At 48.6% G+C, this 14,758-nt stretch overlaps 4 protein-coding genes across 4 annotated transcripts; 2 read left to right on the top strand and 2 right to left on the bottom strand.

Moving 5' to 3' along the window:
* Positions 1 to 210: 210 nt before the first annotated feature.
* EV420DRAFT_1636486 (uncharacterized protein) lies at positions 211 to 2,092 on the top strand (the record flags this gene model as incomplete). Its single annotated transcript, XM_060476592.1, has 15 exons — positions 211 to 350; positions 405 to 462; positions 515 to 631; positions 678 to 696; positions 744 to 855; positions 907 to 962; positions 1,012 to 1,090; positions 1,150 to 1,160; positions 1,207 to 1,294; positions 1,360 to 1,416; positions 1,472 to 1,560; positions 1,612 to 1,644; positions 1,692 to 1,850; positions 1,900 to 1,949; positions 2,006 to 2,092. 15 exons carry the CDS (start codon positions 211 to 213, stop codon positions 2,090 to 2,092), a joined length of 1,155 nt encoding a protein of 384 aa, XP_060336755.1.
* A 201-nt stretch (positions 2,093 to 2,293) lies between these two features.
* EV420DRAFT_802087 (uncharacterized protein) lies at positions 2,294 to 3,715 on the bottom strand. Its single transcript, XM_060483510.1, has one exon. The coding sequence runs from the start codon at positions 3,602 to 3,604 to the stop codon at positions 2,570 to 2,572; it is 1,035 nt and encodes a 344-aa protein (XP_060336754.1). The 5' UTR covers positions 3,605 to 3,715; the 3' UTR covers positions 2,294 to 2,569.
* A 2,191-nt stretch (positions 3,716 to 5,906) lies between these two features.
* EV420DRAFT_1617434 (acetyl-CoA synthetase-like protein) lies at positions 5,907 to 7,912 on the bottom strand (the record flags this gene model as incomplete). Its single annotated transcript, XM_060475235.1, has 8 exons — positions 5,907 to 6,352; positions 6,405 to 6,491; positions 6,541 to 6,716; positions 6,765 to 6,817; positions 6,869 to 7,098; positions 7,148 to 7,273; positions 7,325 to 7,538; positions 7,586 to 7,912. The coding sequence occupies 8 exons, from the start codon at positions 7,910 to 7,912 to the stop codon at positions 5,907 to 5,909; spliced, it is 1,659 nt and encodes a 552-aa protein (XP_060336753.1).
* Positions 7,913 to 8,836: 924 nt separating this feature from the next.
* Positions 8,837 to 14,520, top strand: EV420DRAFT_1636483 (P-loop containing nucleoside triphosphate hydrolase protein; the record flags this gene model as incomplete). The annotated part of the gene is made up of 26 exons (XM_060476591.1): positions 8,837 to 8,919; positions 8,968 to 9,199; positions 9,248 to 9,487; positions 9,533 to 10,068; positions 10,151 to 10,253; positions 10,310 to 10,441; positions 10,495 to 10,607; positions 10,663 to 10,798; positions 10,849 to 10,940; positions 10,993 to 11,236; positions 11,293 to 11,577; positions 11,631 to 11,696; positions 11,748 to 11,844; positions 11,889 to 12,193; positions 12,247 to 12,318; positions 12,372 to 12,684; positions 12,733 to 12,761; positions 12,812 to 12,880; positions 12,931 to 13,124; positions 13,176 to 13,490; positions 13,552 to 13,632; positions 13,683 to 13,814; positions 13,870 to 14,065; positions 14,117 to 14,190; positions 14,245 to 14,333; positions 14,390 to 14,520. 26 exons carry the CDS (start codon positions 8,837 to 8,839, stop codon positions 14,518 to 14,520), a joined length of 4,359 nt encoding a protein of 1,452 aa, XP_060336752.1.
* Between the last annotated feature and the right edge of the window lie 238 nt (positions 14,521 to 14,758).

Genomic DNA, 14,758 nt, shown 5'->3' with positions numbered 1-14,758 from the left:
GGCCATAACGGCAGCGAATAGATACTTCTCCCCAGTCTCACTCTCTTCCAGCGAATAAACAGGGTCAGAGTATTCTAGAGTGGCCACATGAAACAAACGAGTACCGGTACTGTCCATGGTTCCACCGTGATCCGCGTTGCGCTAACGCGCACGGCGTCGCTTATCAGCACCATTTACGTTACTTGGTATTCAATTCCTCCGCTTAGCGATATGTCGAACCTGATGTATTTTCGAATGTGGGAACAGCGGCATTGGCGGACTCCCACGGGAGACTGCGTTATAAAATTGGCCGTGTCGTTTTCACCTCCTGCTCGAAGCCTCGACATGGGTCAATATGATCAATCCTTAGGGTGAGACTTTTAATCAGCTTTTTCGACAATTTCATTCCAAACGTTCACGTCTAGAGCCATACTAATCGGGTCATGGTTCAATGCCATGTTCTACATGCTCGAGTTATGGCAGGTTGGCTGTACGAGAATGCGCACTTCTGTAGCTGTCTTACTCTTTTGCCCAGGGATACATATTTTTTTCCACTTTCCGTGGTGACACCGTCATCATCAAGAGCATGGTGTTGATTAGTCTTCTGGTTGATACACTCGGTACAGCAAATAACTGCGCATGTATATATCTGGTACGTCCGCGCCAATCGCCGTCGACTTCTTCTAATGAACAAAAAGTACACTGTCACGCACTGGGGTAGGTGTACTACCTTCAATCATGTTCTTTCTCCTGATTTGTTTCAGGTGACATGGAGTATATCCTAGTGCAGAACTGGGCAGTTCCTGCCTATGTTATATTATCTGGAATTTCCGCCTGTAATGTGCAGCTGTTCCTTAGCTATAGATTTTGGACTTTGTTCGTGTTTCTTGGCTCCTAGGTTATTTCGCAACTGACTTGACCTCACAGGGCCAGGAACCTGCTCGTCACGATTATGCTCATGACGTTTAGCTTCGCGTCACTCGGTAGAACTTCCTTTGAAAGTTATAACATCCTGATTAACTCCAGCGATAGGTGGCGCAATCGCGAATGGAATCACGGTTGTACAGCATAGTGACTATGCAGAACGAAACTTCAACATCAAGACAGTCACGTAAGTGGTATCCCGTATACGTGACTCTGATGAAAGCTGTAGCAAACATTTCCGTTTAGAATATGGCTTGGTATGCGACATTATTCCACTAGGAGCCCACCTCATTACAATCACAGTGGCCAGTGCTGTTGCCGACATTTCAATAGCGTCTGCACTCATCTTTCAGCTTCGATCATCTAAACCCGTCTTCAAAGAGACTAAGGCGTACGTTGTCTATTTTTTGATGCTTCTTTGCGGTGGCTCAGGGTGCAATGTTCTCGTTATTTCAGCTTGATCCGTCGTCTCACGGTAATGGCGGTTAAGACAGGGACCGTTACTACAGTCCTGTGAGTTTAGTATCCTCGTATCCCACTTCTTGCTCTTACATGCTGGCGATCGTAGCGCTATTCTTTGTCGTGAGCTTTCGACATCTTCTGGTTTGTTATGTGGAGAGCTTATCGGCGTTCGTTGCGACAGTAATTCTGTATCTCGTAAACACCGAGAGTAACAGTATGTGTATCGTCTTGCTATGCGCTCTTTAGCTTACCGCTACGCCACAGTCACCGTCGGCTTTGGTAAATACACATTTGGACATTTAGCTTACCAGGCTGAGGATGTCTAGGTTTTTGTTTGGGACGCGTTTATGCTCTAACCATGTTGTACAACTTGAACACTCGTGTTAAAGGTCGCCAGCGTACAGACACCACTGTCTATCCTCAGGAAGGTGGTAGCGGGGGATTTAGCCTGAGAAATATAAACAGTTCGGATTTGGGAGGGATAAGTGTGCAATTTTCTTGATTGGTCTGCCTCATGCTCATCGTTTTCACAAGGTGTGCATCGAACAGCTATTGTACGGATCGATGGGTCCGAGGGGTATGGAGTAGGTCGTTTCCTTTGTTATTATGAGGAAACTGAATGTCCTTTAATTTTCCATAGACAGAGACTAGTAGTGCTCCAGACGTCGTGCGCAAGGACTCGGATTCGAGGGGGGATCCAGATGATAAAAATGGCTCTCCGGTGTGACGGAGAAAAACCATTGACAATGAACTTCATGCGATGTTGGCTGAGACCGTGTATGTATAAGCGAAGACCCGCATCAATGACTGTCGCCGTTCATTTCTCGCGACTCATCTAAGTGGTACCAAAGTTACCGGACATTAGCATGAAAAGCATGGATCCTCGATACATACCCGCCTTCCCTGGGCGAAGAACGGTAACGCCAAGACTATAACCTAGACAGCAAGAACGACGGTGTTCCAGCTGAGAAGGCGGTACAACAACTTGACGATGTAGTCAGCTGTGCATGTGCAAAGTATATATCAACTACAGTACCCTAGACCCGCGTCTCTCAGAACCTTCATCCGGGAGCGAATAAGGGTCGGCTCCGCAAAGATATGCGCAGTCCCAACACCCAGAGTCAGACTCCTCAAAGGCCTATGCGAATACATCCTTTCTTCAATGACATCCATCACTCTGGCCTCGGTAACCGCCGCCTCACAATCATCCCTCTTCCGATATACGAGCTCCAAGTCTTTCAGATGCGGCGTCCTCCTCCAAGATCCTCCTAACACGCGACGACGAGATCGAGCAATAATCATCTTCCTGCCCAAGGTCGCTCTCCCTCACTACTAGCTTCTCCAGCCCAGGGATCTTCCCCACGAGCTCCGCTATGTCTCCCGATTGGATAGGGACACGGTCAATGATGAGGTGGCGGAGCGAATCTCCGGAGTACCGGAACAAATGTTCAATGCAGGACGCATCAAAGCGGCGTCGGGACTGCTTCCGGGGTCCGGAGACGAGTATGAGTGTCCGAAGATTGGGCAGTTCCATGCGCGACATTATGTCCGTTAGCTGGATAGGCGAGCATAACACAGATAATGTCAAGGAAGTGATTCCGGTGTGGCGGATGCTGCTGGTAGCGAAGCGATTGTGCCCGTAGATGGTCGTATGAGGTATGATTGTCAGGTCTGTCGCGTTCGGGAAAGAGGCGACAATGTCGGGTGTGGTAAAATATAGCATCATGTCCTCTAGCACTAGAGTACGAATTTGGGACGCGGGGAAGGTGGTGGAGTCTTGAGCGAAGAAAGGCGTCTTAGAAGCATGGACAGTCTGGAGTTTGGCGGCGGTGGAGAATCCGGGGAAGCGATGAAGGTGGAAGGAGCTATCGGTCTCATGAACACTCAGGCTCTCGAGCATCCCCATGTCTATGCCGGGAGCAAAGAGGTGGTGGTATGAACAAGTAGGAAAATAGGCCCTAACCTCTATCGTACGCCATCGATGCGCGTGCGTACGAAGGAGGGTGATTAGAGGTTCGAACCAGATTACGAAGGCGCGCATAGTTTCCCTATTCACTGCACCGGATTGGGAATAGAGAATTATGGACAGCGGGGATGTATTCGAGCGCTGGAGATAGAGATCCACGATGTCCTGCCGCTTTTTGAGCACTTTGCGAGGCTGGACGTCGATTGGTATACCGATGGTGGACCATATGTGAGGAAGGCTGAGACTAATGTCCCTCCACCTCGAGCACACCATCGATAGACGAAGTATGGTGTGAGGATGCTCTGAAAAGCAGCATTGTTCAAATATTTGGAACAGGAGCTCGGTGGGCAAGTCGAAAACCCGTGCATCCGGAGGCTGGCCGCTGATAGGACATACGAAAGTGAATTCGTCTTCCTTTCTAGAGCGGCGCTTCCTGGATCGAAAGAGGCGACCCTTCTAAAAATCATGTTAGTCAAAGAAAGACTATGGGAAGGATCAAGGACGTACGGTAGTCCAAACATCGATCTTGATACTTGGTCCAAGATTGAGCAATGCGCTCGGAGCCACTGCGTTCGTGAACTGAATCCAGGCAGACGAAGATAGACTAAAAACGCTAGAGCGACGACTCTTCTTGCGCTTTATGTCGCCCTCAGTGACTTGCGCCCATCGACGGAACACAGACCACGGCGCCATCATCCGTGGTTGGTAAAAGGAGAGATAGAGGAGCTACGCCTCTCAGTGTAGTATGCCTTTTCTTAACTTCTTGAATTCTCGTAACAATCTCGGGGTGCTGCAGTTCCGGTTTCAAAGCTCCAAGGGGATACTATTGATCGGGCCAGTTATGTCGGCATCTAAAGCAAAAGATAAGCTAACTCAATTAGCATGATAACGGAGGTAGTACACGGACTCTTGAAAGATACAGATGCTGTCAGAAAGATGACATTACATGCGAGGTATCACTCTTCCAATGCAATATAGGCAGTGGATAAACCGAATTCAAGACGAGAAGGATGCATTGAATCGCCTGTAGCATTCATTTCTAGCTACACGGGGCCGCTCCATTGCGGACATCATGGTAAGATATGGTCCTGATGGAGATAAACAAACTAGCAAAGGGGTGAAACGCGTGACGACATACCAGTAATACGTTTGCTACTCTCTGCTTCAGAAGTTTCAAAAGCGTGAAACGTTGAACGATGATGTCGTATATACATATTTTACGGGCGGAGATGTGGCTACAAACTGTGGGCTGTGAGCGCTGAGCAATGATGGTTTCTAGGAAAAAGCCAACCACGAGCAGATTCTTACCTGAGGGCGAACATATTCCACGACCACTGAGCTTCACTCTACTGTTTCAAGGCATTAGGCTCGATCCATCATATCCACTTGCACAGATTTCGAAGAAAAATTCCTCGACTCGAGGCAGGCAGTAGCGGAGATCCATGGCAGCGATCCTGTGACCACAGGTCCAAGTTACCTGCCAGTGAAAATAGCACTCGTGAGACGGTGAAAGTATTGTCCGATTCCAGCGACATCGCGTGCTAGGATGGCAGTCGGTATGCGCGTCGAAGGCATTCTTCTCGGCGACATCATGTGCTGATGATGATTATATTGCTGGCCTGATGCCGAGACACGTTCTCTTGTCCTTTTCCTCGTGTATGGCAGCCGGCGTGAAGGATTACAGTTCCTTAGAGTATTTGTTGTTGAAGACGTCAAGAACTAGCGAGAGTCTGAGTTAGGAAAGATGTGAGTAATTACTGGCAGGCTGAGGGCTTTGATCCACACCTTCTATGATGCCGCGTCGACAATATCTGTAGTAAAAACGTGCTTAGTGTAATTTAACATCGCAGCTGAAGCTGACGCTCCACAGCCAAATTCTCATCTCTCGCTCGATATTAACCGAGCCTGGCTACCAGGTGGAAAAATGAAGGAGTGGATTGAGAAAATTCCATGAGGTGTAGTTCGGGACTGCTCAATGAGGTCGGTCGAGCTACTCCAGCATGATAGTCGTTTACTCTTGCCTGCCCGTTTACCTCGCGAGTCGAGGTTTGACCAGAGAACAGTAGCTGCACTAACAGCCAGTAAATTAGCAATTTGTGCTTCCGCTCCGTGAACCCTGACTCACCTGCTCATTCTCGTCGCACCGCTCTGTCGCCCTTTCTCTCTCTCGTATCCTCAGCATTCAGCAGGAGTGCATGAGCATCGAGGGCATTGAGAATCCAGGGTAGTTCGTGGTCGCCAAAACATGCGAACGTTCTGTTGCATTGTTGATCGTCGTGGTCAAGACCAGAATACCGGCCCGAACTCCGAACTTAGACACTAACCGAAGTCAACAACGCGCGCATCCAACCAATGTTCATTAGACTCCTGCTCACAGTGTTACAGCCTCACAGGCCATTCCAAATTGTTTCATTATTCTGATCTACAAGTCATCCATACCTTCATGTTTCTCATGTTTCATATCGAGATTATGGAAACTGCTTGCTAAGTTTTTTTTATGAAAGACAAGGCACAGAAATGGATGTCACTGCTAAACAGGTTTTTACACAAATGATTACTCAATAGATTTACTGCCCTAATTTCCCAATAAAGCCCGCATATCCAAGCTGCCCAAAACACGCGCCAAAACTTTGGTATCCGTCTTCCCATTCAAGCTTAGCGGAATGAATTCGACAGGAAGAATGTACGCCGGTCGCATATAAGCCGGAAGCTGTACTTGAACGGCTGCTTTCAGCGTTTGCACCAGCGCCTTCGCTTCATCCGTTTGAACCAACGAAGGGATAGAAGACCGACGCTCGACAACAGAGACATCATTACCGAAGGCAAAGAAACTGACAAGCAGCTCCTGTGTACCCACAGCGGGATGGGTCGTGATGAAAGTTGAAACGGTGAGCTTCTTGACACCGCCGGCGGCTTGGAGTATCGAAGATATCCCTTCCGTTTCGATGCGCACTCCACGGTATTTGACTTGGCTGTCGATACGACCCATGATTTCGATGGAGTGATCCGGCATCATGCGAACTGAGTAACATAATTGACGTGAAATTTACGCGATGGACGAGGAATGGCTTACCTAGATCACCGGTACGGTACGCCGTACACCCTGGAGTAGGGTAATCGATGAACACCTTCGATGTTACGTCAGGAAGGTTGTGATAGCCTGTGGTATATCAATAAAGACTAGATTATGGATCATGAGAAGTGCTTACCGCGTGCAACGAGAGGTCCGCTTATGACCAGCTCTCCCGGGCATCCCAACGGCACCGTATTCAGGTCACGATCAACGACGTATGCGGAGCATGACGGAAAAGCCCTTCCGATGTTTTCTTTGCGGTCGTTCAGGCCTATCTGCCTCGAAGTGCAGCCAATCGTCGCTTCCGTAGGACTAGAGAGCAATTTAGCACTTGTTCGCAAACCCAATCTAGGTACATACCCATAAAAGTTGGCGAGAACCAAGTCTGGTCTCGCAGACCATTTCTTCAATAGCTAGAAAATGGCGTCAAAACATGCTTGATAAACAAGTAACATTCGGCTCACCGAATCTGTGATTTTCTCACCACCTGACACGAGATACTTTATGGGTAGGCCGTCCGGACTCTCCAGCAAGGCTTCGATCATGCTCGGCACCATACCGATGTGCGTCACACCAATCGAGATGATGTGCCGGCGCAGTTGCGTTAACAGTTCAAAACGCGGCGCGCTGACCAGCCGCGAACCGAGACACCAGCTTTGGACGATTTCGGAGATGTGGACGTCGAATGCGGTGGCTGTTATTTACGTCAATGATTGAACATACAACCTCGAAGCGGGACTTACACGCTAGGGCTAAACGTTTGTCGGTGTCGGGGTTCGTAACGGGCTTTGGTAGAGCACAGAAGGCGTCCATGGCCCAAAACAATCCTCGATGGGTTAAAAGGCAGCCCTTCGGGTTCCCAGTGGTACCTAAGAAACTATGAGTCGATGATGCAACGGGTCAATTATTTTCATATGTACCAGACGTATAAAGAAGATACGCCAATGAAGGCAGAGTAGCAAGGCAGATATTGCTATCACTGAAGTCGGACTCTAGTTGCTCCATGAAAGCCGTCGTTATAGGTACTGCAACATCGCCAAAGATGGATGCATCTTCGGGAGCGGCGAAGACCCGGCGAGCACCACTATCTTCTACGATAAAACGCTTTCGCTCGGTAGGTAGCTCTGGGTCGATCTAAAGTAATGCGTCAGTGGCATTCTGTTTACTTAATTAACACACACCGAAACGTAACACCCTCCAGCTTTCAAAATGGCAGCCATGATGATGTAGAAATGAGGTGTTCTCGGGCTACATAGAGCTACTTTGTCCTCTATATGGATACCGTTCGCGACTAACCAGCGGGCGAGAATGTTACTCTGCCGATTATACTCGCCGTAGGTCAGCAGGAAAGGCGGCTTCTCCATGGAGGTATAGATTTCGTGAGCGATGGCGTCCGGACGCTTTGCCGCATGGTCGAACAACCATTCGAGGACGAGATGTTCACGATCCAAATCACATGTCCGTGGAGCGCATGAAAGTAGGGGCGAAGGCAGGGCATTTTGTGGCATCTTTGGAGGGGACTTGGGGGAGCTGATGATGGCATCGAGGGTTACGCCAACTTGGGCAGCAAGGTTTTCGATTGTAGAGGCACATATCAACGCGCTGTCCGCAAGGAGATCAATTACTACGGAAAACCCGTCGACGTGGGCCCCGAAGATGATGCCATTGGGCAAGAAGGCGTCATCTCCGACGTCCCGCACATCCCACACAAAAACCGCGCGGACTGGATTCTGCTCATCAATAATACCCAATTCTAGTCGCGCGTCATCTAAACACACTTCTTCGTCGACACAGTCAGCCTGCGTGCTAAGCATCTGGACGAAACTAGTCCACGTTGGTGCAAGTTCAGAGTCCAATCGAGCACGTATAGGGCGCAGTAAGACGCCTTCAGGATCTTGTAGATACGCGGTAGACGTTTCTGCGAAGAGATAGTCCTGATGGTCCAGGTATCGCATTAGCATGCTGGCAAAGGCGGCGCGTAACTGAGATTGTGCGGTTGGTGAGAGGCGTCCATCAAGAGAGATGAGGCGCTTGGAAAAGCCAGGGGAAATCTTGTGCGCAATGCTACATGGTCCCGGCGATGGAAGACGACGTAGAGAACCGAGGTCGGGGAGAGGATGGAAAACGTAGCTTTTGAAAGAAGCCATGAATTGAGAGTCGGCATCTGGTTACTAGGACGGTGGTTTTTATTTGACGCTGCAAGGCGCATGTAGCATGCTGGGTAGGCAATGACGAATGGGCGAACGGGGCAAAATGCGGATCATTTAGCGGCGTGGAACCAGATTATAGAACACATGTGGTATCATATCAGATAGTACCTCGGTCTTATCAGATAATCTTGGCATCTTATCGGAGAACCCACCCGAACGAAATTTCCTGGAACTCCATACTTCTGCAGGGTGGTCGTCTTGCGGTACTCTTTCTCCACTACCATGAACGACTTGTGCGCTGAAAAATCCTTTGGACCTGCGTCGCCATGCAGACATATGGATCTTACACTGGGATTCCAGTTCAGGTTAGTTTTGAAGCGGTTTAAATGGAAAACACGCTCACTCTGCTTTAGATTCATGTCGATTCTTCCTGCATCGATATTCATCTTCTGTGGCGTATTTCGCGCTGCTAGCCTTGCGCGATCTCCTGAAGTTACTCGCCGCGCAATAGACCTGCTTTCGGCCGTAAAACTTCTTCTAGGCACCATACTGGTGGCAACCCTCGCGGTTACTCTTGCGTATGTGCCACGAGATGACTGGGGAAAGTGGGCCACAGCTGGATACGCCCTTGAGCTCGTTGCAGTGGTGAGTATGCAGAGTCCGGAAGAATCTAATCAGCTTATGTCAGCATAGATTTGCCTGATAGCAGTTTCCTACCTTCACCATACTCGCTGCTTCGCGCCTAGCACTCTCATTGGACTGTATCTTTTCCTTTCTGTGCTCTTTGCTGCAGCCCAACTGCGAACGTATGCTACCGCTAGCTCTCTTCATGCAAAGTACTTTGCGCCGTTTGTCGTGTCATTTGCCGTACGGACGTGTTATTTGGTCGCCGAGCTAGCCCAGAAGCGAAGATTCCTGCGAGAGACAGATAAAGTGAGGATATGCGCGATTTTACTGAATATTACTCACGGTATCCAGCCCACGGCACTAGAGACGACCTCCTCATTACTGTCGAGGCTCTTCTTCGTGTATCTCTATCCGCTTCTCCTCGGAGGATTCAAACGCGCCTTCGACCTCGATGATCTGGTCGCCTTTGGTCTGCCACCAATCTTGTCTGGAGTGCCGGCATGTGCAGCACTGACCAAGGCTCTTCCCCGCTCCAAAGACGCGGCTCGTATCCCGATATTCATTCCTTCCATGAGAGCATTCCTTTCCCAATTCCTCGCGCCCGTCGTTCCCAAATGCATTCTGATAGCCACGACATTTACCCAACCGTTTCTTGTGGAGTCGATGCTCTCTTTCGTAGACTCCTACAGCGATTCGAACGGCGCACGCGACGATCCAGCTCATGGCTGGGGCTTGGTTGGTGCATATGCCATTGTATACCTGGCCATAGCATCGTCCACCGCCCTTTACTGGGATAAGGTGTATACGATGGTCGTCAGATATCGCGCGGCTCTAGTCGGTGTCATATTTGACAAGTCAATGCGGCTTTCGGCCTCGGTAGCAGAAAGGTGAGGGTCGTGGTACAGCGGTGACCTACATGTGCGCCCTCCTGCCTTATTTGTCTCTTGTTGCTGACGTCATCCTCCTTAGGTCTGTTGACGTCGAGCGTGTATGCGAAGGAATCGCGTTCTTCCATGAACTATGGAGTGCTTTTATCTCCATTGCAGTCGCGGCAGTTATTTTATGGTTCAAGGTACACTAGAACTAGTCTATCAATTTTCTGGCTCTTAAATTAACTATGTACTTCAGGCCTCTTTCGCGATGATTCCGCCTATTGTGATTATGGTCGGATTCTTCGTCATCACCAGCCGTATCGGAAACCACGTCGCGAAAGCCCAAAAGCGCTGGATGGGAAGTACTCAGGATAGGCTAAAAGTTCTGGTATGTAATGATATTTTTTAATCGACACATGTTTTAATATCACCACTTTTCAGACCTCAGTTATGTCACAAATCATTCCAGTAAAGCTTCTTGCCGTCGAACCGACGATGCCAAAGTGGATAGAACCTGTCAGAATCAGAGAAATAGGTTATCTCAAAACCTTTTAGTGAGTGCCTACTTCCTTCCTTTCCCTGCAGTTTCTAATGTACCTGTTTTCGCAGTGCACGGCTTGTCATCGTAGGCGTCTTATCGTCTGCGACCATCAATTTCGCTGGCATTGCCGCGTTAGGGACGTTCGTTGGAATAAAATCGGAGGATCTTTATCCAGAGACCCTGTTTACTATATTGACTGTGGTTGTGAGTGTGTTCGCCGATCTAACAGATCAATACCAACGCCAAGGTCGCAGAATCTTGTTACTCTGCCCATCAGCACTGTTGGTAACTGCTTCCCGCTCTTACTCGCATCATACGCCAGCATGAAGCGGATAGCCGGGTTTTTGTACGTCACGCTAAGGATTGTTCAGAACGTCTGCTAACATGTCACTGGACAGATCACTACCCGAGAAGACTAGTTTCATCGAGCAAGGCATTTCGACAGACTCAAACTTCACAGACGATGAAAAAAGCGACCTCAAACATCAATGCGATATTTCTCTCAGCACCTACAATCCCTCTCGGGTGACGCTATCACATGCAACAATTGCCGCGGGCAAAGACGGGAAGGCCTTGATATCCGACTGTAATGTATCATTCGATATCAATAGTGTGAGCATGGTCGTAGGACCCGTTGGTGCCGTACGTTCTTTATATTCTGACTACGTCAGTCGCTACAACCCGGTTTTTTTAATTAGGGAAAATCGATTCTCCTCAAAACTCTTCTCGAAGAGACTTACTTTATAGAAGGCGCGAGCTCTAGCGTCCTGCCCCAAGGCCGAATAGCATACGCACCTCAAGAGGCGTTTGTATGGCCTACGACCGTGCGTGGGAACATCGTCCTAGACAACGAGTTCAACCCACAGTGGTACGAGGCGGTGGTGGACGCCTGCGCTCTACGCCCTGATTTGGTGCGTATGGCTAATGGTGACATGACCGAGATAACCCCCGGTTCTGTTAGTGGTGGACAAAGACAACGCGTTGTAAGTGTTACCGCTGTTTTCTTTCCGAGTACCCTATTCATGATATAATATAGTCCTTGGCGAGAGCCGTGTACGCCAAATGCGACGTTACTCTACTCGACGATTGTTTTTCGGCATTGGTGAGGGTATTCCCAACGGTGCTCGCATAGCATTTGTTATATTGGTTTTAGGATTCCCATACAGCGGTTTCCGTGTTCGCTAGGCTTCTTGGTGAAGATGGTTTGTTACGGGGAAAAGGAAAATTAGTCGTGCTTGTCACGCATAATTGTATGTTGATCTTACACGCCTCTGTTTTCTCACCCTTATGCTAGTCACAGTGCAACACCTTGCATCCGCTGATCATATAGTTATCCTCGACTCTGGTGCGGTCGTTGCAGAGGGTAGTCTGTCCGAACTACATGACAGAGACCTCGATGTCGCTCAATACATCGGACAGAAAAAGGAAGAGGAAGATGAGGACGTGGAAGTCCAAGAAGAAGCAAAGCCCAGCAACGTTCCCACCAAAGAGGAAGAGACCAAAAAACCAAGCCAAGCAGCCGAAAAAAAGGTCGACGAAGAAGAAAAGGGTGTTCGTGGTTCAACGTCATGGCCGACTTACAAATTCTATATGAAAGCAGTGGGTGTTTCTTTACACAGCTCACGAAATGTACGCTTAGATTACTGTCTTAGTGCGGTTGGGATAGGCTGGCGCTCTGCTTGACATGTCTTGTCATTTACACCGCGATGCAGATCGGTCTGCAGGTGAATGCACCGTCGACCCGTTCCTCTATCTAAGCTCTAACTTACCCATTTAGATCCTGCTTAAACAGTGGTCCGAAAGTAATACCACTTCGCATGGGCCTTGGCTCGGAGGCTATGCTGCTTTTGCCGTAACCTGCTTCCTGACATCATTCATGACAATGTGGATGTACACCCAGCTCACTGTTCCCCGCGCCTCCTTGATCATTCACGCTCAGCAGTTATCAGCCGTGCTCGCTGCTCCAGTCACATACTTCCAACGCACGCCTTTGGCGAAATTACAGAACCGATGGTCAAGTGATATGTTCATCGCCGACTTCGCCTTTCCGAGAGCACTACAAGACTTCACATTCACGGCTGTCTATGTTGGTATGTTAAGTGGATTTTCGAAGCTCCGTGTTTACTTACCGGTTGTAGTGGGAGCGGTAGTTCTCATTTTGATTGCCGTAAGTAGAAGAACCTCATCGTTGTGATTGAAGCTAAGTCTCTGGTTCAGGTGCCTTGGCTTGCGATATCTATCCCAGTCTTAGGTGCTGTTTATTGGGGCCTGCAGAAAGTATATCTGGTAAGGACAGGAACACGTGGTTTGTGAGACTCGTTAATTTAATTTTACAGGCTACCTCAAGACAACTGCAACGATTGACTTTAAGCTCCAAAACACCGCTGTACACGGCTTTTACCGTAACGCTGTCTGGCCTGACGACGATTCGGGCCTTCCATTCGGAGAAGCTCTTCAAGGACATGAGCATATACCATCTCGACCGATCTCAGGTCCCAATGTATTACCGTTACGCGGGAATCCGATTTTTGTAAGTCCTTCATATTTCATGGAAAGCTCTTTGGTCTAACACCTTCCGAAGACGCACCTCGTTGAACCTGCTCACGGCTTGTGTTGCCATTGCCATTGCGGGTCTTGCTGTGGGGCTACGAGGCTCTACCTCTGGAGGCTACCTGGGTGTAGCGCTCTCCCAGCTTGTCAGCCTTGCGCAAAGCCTTATCAATTTGCTCTTAGCGTACACTCGCGTTGAGAATGGAATCGTTTCGGTGGAACGACTCTTCGAATTGGACGGCCTTCAATCTGAATCACTCCCTGACAAAAAAGGTCGACAAGAACCTGGCTCCAAATGGCCCGTTTTCGGTTCTATTGAATTCCGCAACGTTGGTCTGCGATATGGGTCAAAAGCATTTTGCTTTTCGTGCAAGTTGAACGTTGCTGATACCTCGTTTTCGATATAGAGAAGGCCTGGATCCTGTTCTTCATAACATTAGCTTCACAGTCCAGGGTGGCGAAAAGTTAGGTATTTGCGGACGCACAGGGTAAATTATTCCTATCGAGATGTTGGAGCTACCGTTGATGATCATAACAGGAGTGGAAAAAGTAGCACTGTTTTCGCGCTACTCCAAGGACTTGGCGCGACAGGACTTTGTACCGGCGAAATCTTTATTGATGGTATTGACCTAGCGACTGTACCTCTCGAGACGTTACGCTCGGCCATCAGGTAACGGTGATACCGTTACTTCCATCTATTAAGCATTAATTATTGGCGCATCTAGTACCGTCTCACAAGACCCTTTCCTGCTATATGCAAAGATGCGAGACAACTTGACCCTCGGATGTTCTACGGCGGTAGAAGACGAACAGATATGGAAAGCCCTTGAACTTGTCGGGATGCGCAAGCTTGTCGAAGGTCTTGAGGGACAGCTTGATGCTATGGTCTCTGCTGATGGACTCCAGTTTTCCGCTGGAGAGGTAGGCCCTTTCTTGGTCTTGAATGTGTCCTATAATTGAGGCATGTCTCAGCGTCAACTTCTTTGTATAGCCAGGGTCCTCTTGCAAAAGCGCAAGATCGTAGTGCTCGATGAAGCTTCTTCGAGGTAAGATAGCAATCATGGTCAACACACAATTTCTTAAATTGACTCCCCCTGTAGTATGGATACTTCTACAGATCAGCGACTGCTGTCTGTGCTGCAGAACAATTTGCGGGAAGCTACAGTCATTTCAGTCGCACATCGCATCTGTGAGTAATATTCCCTCGATTCTATGGTCTTCTAGTTCAGCTAAACGCTCGCGTAGCTACTATCGTGGACTACGATAAAGTCATGGTCCTTGATAATGGCCGTGTCGTGGAGATCGGGTCACCGAAAGATTTATTGCAACGTCCTGACTCGCTTTTCTACGTGCTTCATAAGAATCAGGTTCTCTGAAAAACTGTGACCAAATGACGAGATTGTGCGATCAACCATTATTATAAAATACTGAAGAATAGATGTGTTAGTGTTTATGTAGTTGATTGATTTACTTGAACATATACCCCATAACTGCAGTAATACACGTTGAAAATGCCGGAAAGTCGTGCAAAGCTGACGAGGGTGCGAATGGTCTGCCGGTTAACTCAACTAGTCCTTCCTGAAATCGCAAAGAATCTGGAATTGAAATTCTACG

This window comes from Desarmillaria tabescens, assembly GCF_030435595.1.
Source record: "Desarmillaria tabescens strain CCBAS 213 chromosome Unknown EV420scaffold_4, whole genome shotgun sequence".
NCBI classification, from domain to species: domain Eukaryota; kingdom Fungi; phylum Basidiomycota; class Agaricomycetes; order Agaricales; family Physalacriaceae; genus Desarmillaria; species Desarmillaria tabescens.
The sequence above is the reverse complement of the archived record's forward strand: the minus strand, read 5'-3'. Positions and strand labels throughout refer to the sequence as shown.